The sequence below is a fragment of the Limulus polyphemus genome, unplaced genomic scaffold (assembly GCF_000517525.1).
Source record: "Limulus polyphemus unplaced genomic scaffold, Limulus_polyphemus-2.1.2 Scaffold2344, whole genome shotgun sequence".
Classification (NCBI taxonomy): Eukaryota; Metazoa; Arthropoda; class Merostomata; order Xiphosura; family Limulidae; genus Limulus; species Limulus polyphemus.
This window is the reverse complement of record NW_013667954.1, coordinates 128224-134596: the sequence shown is the minus strand read 5'-3', so window position 1 is coordinate 134596 and position 6373 is coordinate 128224. Positions and strand designations below refer to the sequence as shown.

Genomic DNA, 6373 nt, shown 5'->3' with positions numbered 1-6373 from the left:
GGGTTCGAATCCCCGTCCCACCAAGCATGCTTCCCTTTCAGCTGGGGGGGGCGTTATAATGTGACGGTCAATCCCACTGGTAAAAGAGTAGCCCAAGAGTTGTCGGTGGGTCGTGATGACTAGCTGCCTTCCCTCTAGTCTTACACTGCTAAATTAGGGACGGCTAGCGCAGATAGCCCTCGTGTAGCTTTGCTCGAAATTCAAAACAAACAAACTTGTAGTATCCTGCTCGACTAAAAATCCAGCGAAACAAGTATTTGTATATTTTAGCAAGTTTGAGACACCTCGAGTTTCATTCAGTTATTCACCACCCCATTTTAATTTTGTGTTGAAACCTAATGTTCTATTTTTTTAACTTTGTGCTGCTTAGTGAAAAGCTTTAAATAAAGGTTTGTGTTTTACACTTGTTCTTTTCAATTCACCGCTTACACTTGTCAACTTATTCTTGATAAATGAATCCCTCGGTTATTTACGGATTTAGAGTAATCTACGTGAATTTTTTTATTCAAAAATGTTATAAAGATAATCTTTGTTTAAGGCATTTATTTATGTATTATCGTCTAATTATGTTCTACTTCCAAATTGAAAATACTCTACTTAATACTGAAACTACAATAGTCTGAAAGTTTTTGTTTTTCATAGTGGCATTATTCTTTAAGGAGAAGAAGAAAATTGTTAAAATCGATTTATTGAAAAGAAACATATGTGACCAACGACTTTCAATGTTTATAAATGTGGTCAACATTTCGGACAAAGGAAAGTCGTTCGGCTAAAACCTGACCATATATTTATCTTTTCTTACAACATTTCAAACTATGTCTTTATATTTTTTGATTCTGTAAAGCCTGATATAAGATTGACATTATCTGAATTTAATCTTCAGGTTTTGTCAGCTGAACCGAATAGCCTGTTCAGAAACCAATCACTATTATGTCGCTATATCCCCAATAGTGTAATTTGCTGTTCAAAAAAAAAAGATAGAAAAAAATTACAATTACAAATGAATCAAACACCAATCACTATGAATTAATTATTTCATTTGGTAAGAAGACGACTTACTTCAAGCAGGTGGACAAGTCTTGTCAGGTATAAAAAAATATTATTATATTTTTGATTTGTTGTAAAGCCTATTTTCTTACAAAATATGTTCCTGTATTTGTATTTTTAGCACGAAGTGTTTGCCAATAACTTATAGTTTCATCATGTAGCTACTTTACTGAAACAGGTGGATGGAATATTGTAAAGGCCTTATACAGCAGCAATGCAATTAATCTACGACATTTTTCTCGCGCGTCTTTCGAATAGTGGCACGATACCAACATATTTTCCTAATGTCATTACAGGCTAGGTTTGTATTATATTTCTTTTATATTTTAGCTTCATTCGTCATATATTGGAGGAAAGTTCTTTTGTATAAATGTTGTTACATATTTTTATTTTATGTATTCCAAATACACATACACGTAAAACCGGAAATTATGGTAGTTCCAAGCGTACGGTTAAACTTTGTTCACAGCGACACGAGGTTGAAGTTTTCACGTAATGTTTAGGAACCTCTAGAAAACAGAAGCTAATTAAAGTTGAATAAAATACTTCTATTTGTATTAAAACTAAACGACTGATTGCTTAGACCTAGCGGTAGAAAAACATGTACGTTTACAGCTAACTTCTTAAGTTTAATTCGAAACTTCAAGGAATAGCCTAAATATCTTTAATCAGAAAGGGTTCTTTTTAAACTCTTGCAATAACCATACCCTTTCTGATAAAAGAGTTAGCACAAAGGATCACATATAAAGTGCAATAGACTTAAAATAAGACCCAGAACTCCTTTGTTCTCCTGAAGAAGAATAGTCAACTATTCGAAAGCGCTCGAGTTTTGGGTCTTATTTTAAGTCTGATAACTATACCCTGTTTAGTGCACGAAACTGAGTGAACTGTATACATCGTGATGAGTTGTCACATGTTGACACTAATATATGTTAAAATTGTTAAATATACAGGGGGCAAGGGGGGCATTTGCCGACCTAAACTTTTTTCTTGTCCCTCGGTTTGCCCCCCCCCCCAAATTTAATCCTACATACATAGAACAAATACAATGTGTATAACAAGAATACACGTTCGCACGCGCACTACCGTTTTACGGGATGTTTTTTTCTTGTATGCCAGAAGTCAACAAGGTATATCCTACCATAACTGGTATTCCCTTTAACCCTACTTTTTCATACTAATGGTACTGTTGCACTAAATAATTATTTATCTAATTATATGATGCTCGAAAGAACGTTATTCATCAGTCCACTTATAGAGGGACTTGCTATTCCCACCCACCCCCAAAAAAGCTAGATATGCTAGAACGGTCAAAAACCTGATCCTTTCCAAGGTCTCTGAGTACTTTGGGGGTTCAAAACTCAATACAATGTACTTTTTGAAAACCAAAGTTGTCTCAGTGTAACTTAGCACGCTAAAATTTCGGGGGATAACGAGTCCCTTTAAAATTACACGTGAGTATATGATGTCTTGTTTTGCCTCCCAAAAAATTGGCTTGCCCCTCCCCATTATTTGGTACGGCGCCACCACTGGTAATCAAATATAAATTAATCATTTTTATTTTTACGATAATCCAGTTGCTTGAAATTCACGAGTTGCCACATTACAACCATAACACTTCATACTTATAGTGACACATTAAATTTACTTTCCCTATAGCTACATCGGTTAGGTTTGCATACATAACTTACTGAACCGAATTCATATGAGAGGTGTCTTTGGAATAAATATAATAGATGAATCCAATTACATTACACAAAAACTTCGTAACGTCAAGTAATAAAAACAACAGAACAACAACCTAAACCTGATTAAAGATTACAACTGAAAATACAAAGAAATGATCAAAGTCATTGCCAAAAGCATTTGGCCAGGTTGTCGCAGAGGACGTCCTGGTGATAACCGTCTTAATATTGTTTAGCAAAACCTTCGTTCAAAATAATAGCTGTAACTATGTTCTTAACTAGGTTTTCAACATGATTTGGGGGTAATGTGTCTCTAGTGTTATTACATAAGATTGGGTTGGTGATTAATGGAGGGTTGTGCTTTTGATTTTTCGAATTAATCCCCTGTGCAAGTCACAAAGTTATTTTATGTTAAGATTTAGGCCTAGACAGCCCATTTCATGTCGATTTTGTTATTTTGCACCAGTATGTGCTTTGTTACAAGGGGTTTTATGTTGCTGAAAACGGCACATTGACTAAAAACTTCTGCAACGACTCCCGGAACCCATAAATTATAATACCCCACCACGATTCTACACAGATAGATTCATACCATAATACCCCACCACGATTCTACACAGATAGATTCATACCATAATACCCCACCACGATTCTACACGGATAAATTCATACCATAATACCCCACCACGATTCTACACGGATAGATTCATACCATAATACCCCACCACGATTCTACACAGATAGATTCATACCATAATACCCCACCACGATTCTACACAGATAGATTCATACCATAAATGAATCTATCTGTGTAGAATCGTGGTGGTAACCATAATACCCCACCACGATTCTACACAGATAGATTCATACATAATACCACACCACGATTCTACGCAGATAGATTCATACCATAATACCTCACCACGATTCTACGCAGATAGATTCATACCATAATACCCCACCACGATTCTACACAGATAGATTCATACCATAATACCCCACCACGATTCTACACAGATAGATTCATACCATAATACCCATCACGATTCTACGCAGACAGATTCATACCATAATACCCCACCACGATTCTACACAGATAGATTCATACAACAATACCTCACCACGATTCTACACAGATAGATTCATACCATAATACCCCACCACGACTCTACACAGATAGATTCATACCATAATACCCCACCACGATTCTACACAGATAGATTCATACAACAATATCTCACCACGATTCTACACAGATAGATTCATACAATAATACTTCACCACGATTCTACACGGATAGATTCATACCATAATACCTCACCACGAATCTTCACAGATAGGTCAACACAATAATATATCCCCACGAATATTCACAGATAGGTCCACACCATAATATCCCATCAAGATTCTTCACAGATAGGTCTACACCATAATACCCCACTACGACTCATTTCAGATAGGTCCACATCATAATATCCCATCAAGATTCTTCACAGATAGGTCTTACACCATAATATCCCATCAAGATTCTTCACAGATAGGCCCACATCATAACAGCTACTTAAAATATTTTCCTTCTCAAACTGGTATTTCATGACCTGTTGCCACCTTGCGCACACATATTTTGGCTACTTTTCTGTCTACCTGAGAAGAATCTGTGTTTATAATCAACGAGTTTCCTTACAAAGAGAAGAACTGTAAAACAAAAATGAGCCCCTCTCTTTGAAGTCGTGAATGCGCTTTAGGAATGATGGTCAAATTTCACCATTTGATCAGATAAGAGTAGCCCAAGAGTTATCGGTACGTGCTATTGACCATCTTTTTTCCTTCCTTCTAATCTACCAGTTCAAAATTAGGAACAGTAACGCGCAGATTACCTTTTTTTGTAGCTTTGTGCGCAAATCTGAAACGAACAAACTCCGATACAGTTTGATTGGAATTTAATGTTCTCTTCTACCATCAACTGGTTGAATGAGAGTTAATTTATCAACTGTCATCCAAATTTAATAAGTTCTAAGCCTAACCCTTACCCGAAAAACTTTACTGTCTATTCTCACAAGTTTGCTGATCTTTCACATTTCTTCAGAAGTTCGCCGAAACAGTCTTATGATGTATTCTCAAAAATTTATTTAGGCATTAGAAATAAAATAATAAATTAGAAAAAAAAATCAAACAATAACTTTTTGAAATTTTAAACTAAGCTATTTGTTAAAGTGTGTTGAAGTGTTCGCAAAATTGATGGTACATTGACATATTTTTTGAAGATAATGGAAAAGCAGTGAAAACGATTCAGTAAAATGATACTTTGAAAGTTTTTAACGCATATTTTTTTTCTCGTTCAATTCATACTTACGTTTCATCACGTTCGACTCGCACTGCCATTCTCGACAGCAGGCACCAGGCACCTGCACGAGCTGCGCGTTGCGACACTTAGCTGAAGGACGGAAGTTTTCATGGGGACATAACGAGACACATCCGTAGGTTCCGTTCTGACAGGTGCACTGTGTCTTGCAGTCCAATTTGAAAGATTCCCCGTCTTTATAGGTGTTTCCTGCCACATAACAACCCATTCCTTTTTTTGCTGCAACAAAATAAACATAACAATTTACATTTTGACATAAAAGGAGGAACAGAAACTTAACAAGGAATCGTGTCATTTCGAAGCATTCAAGTTGTAAAATTAAAAAAAATCTAATATAATTAAATATATTTAAATTATGTGTATTTATACCTATATCTAAGCCCCCCAGTGGCACAGCGGTATGTCTGCGGACTTACAACGCTAGAGTCCGGGTTTCGAGATAGCCCATTGTGTAGCTTTGTGCTTAATTACGCACAAAAAAACAAACCTATATTTAAAACAGTTCTTCTAAAAACATCGCCATCTGCCAAAGAAAAAGAGAAACTTAAAACACGCGATACGTAACAGCAGTAAAATGATATTTTGGAGGAAAGTGACCTGTAAAAATAGATAAATATAATATAGAATGTAATAAATTTTCAACTTTAAACAGGTGGAAGGTTATCAGGCTAAAGAGAACCGAAGGCATTGACGTTTCAAACAATTGAGATTGTATGACACGTATTCGTAAAATTTACAACACTTATCTAAACACAAACAAAAATGTTTTTCCTGGAATATAGAGGAATACGATACGAAACAATGAACTAATACTACATTAAACGAAGACCGTGATGACGTTAGCTCATTGGCACGTTTAAAAGGAAGAAACTTAAAGGTTTACCATAACTTTTGTATTTTAGCAAGAACTAGAACTCAAAGGCTTAACACAAGGCTTATATGAAAAACTATGATTTCGTAACGAGTGTTTTTTTATTCTTTTTGTTACTGCACAATAAAGGATAAAACCAAAATGAATGAAATTTGCTTTCGATAAAAAATACTAATTCTACACACAAGTTTGACAATGGAGTATAAAATATCGACATGTCTGTTTTAAGATTTTATAATCTAAATGAAACGTCTTTTCTAATAACATAGGAATTCTATAATAAAACATTCTTCTCACACCCAGTTCTTGTAGTTTCAAATGTTAAAACATTTAGATTAGTTAACAGTATTTCTCACACCCAGTTCTTGTAGTTTCAAATGTTAAAACATTTAGATTAGTTAACAGTAT

General features: G+C 35.1%; 1 protein-coding gene across 1 annotated transcript in view; it reads right to left on the bottom strand.

Moving 5' to 3' along the window:
• The window catches only part of LOC111087592 (connective tissue growth factor-like), a 55105-nt gene that overhangs the window by 8284 nt on the left and 40448 nt on the right, over positions 1-6373 (bottom strand). Inside the window, exon 3 of the mRNA XM_022394754.1 lies at positions 5086-5313. Within this exon, the coding sequence (XP_022250462.1) occupies positions 5086-5313 (228 nt within the window). The remainder of the gene's footprint in view (positions 1-5085; positions 5314-6373) is intronic.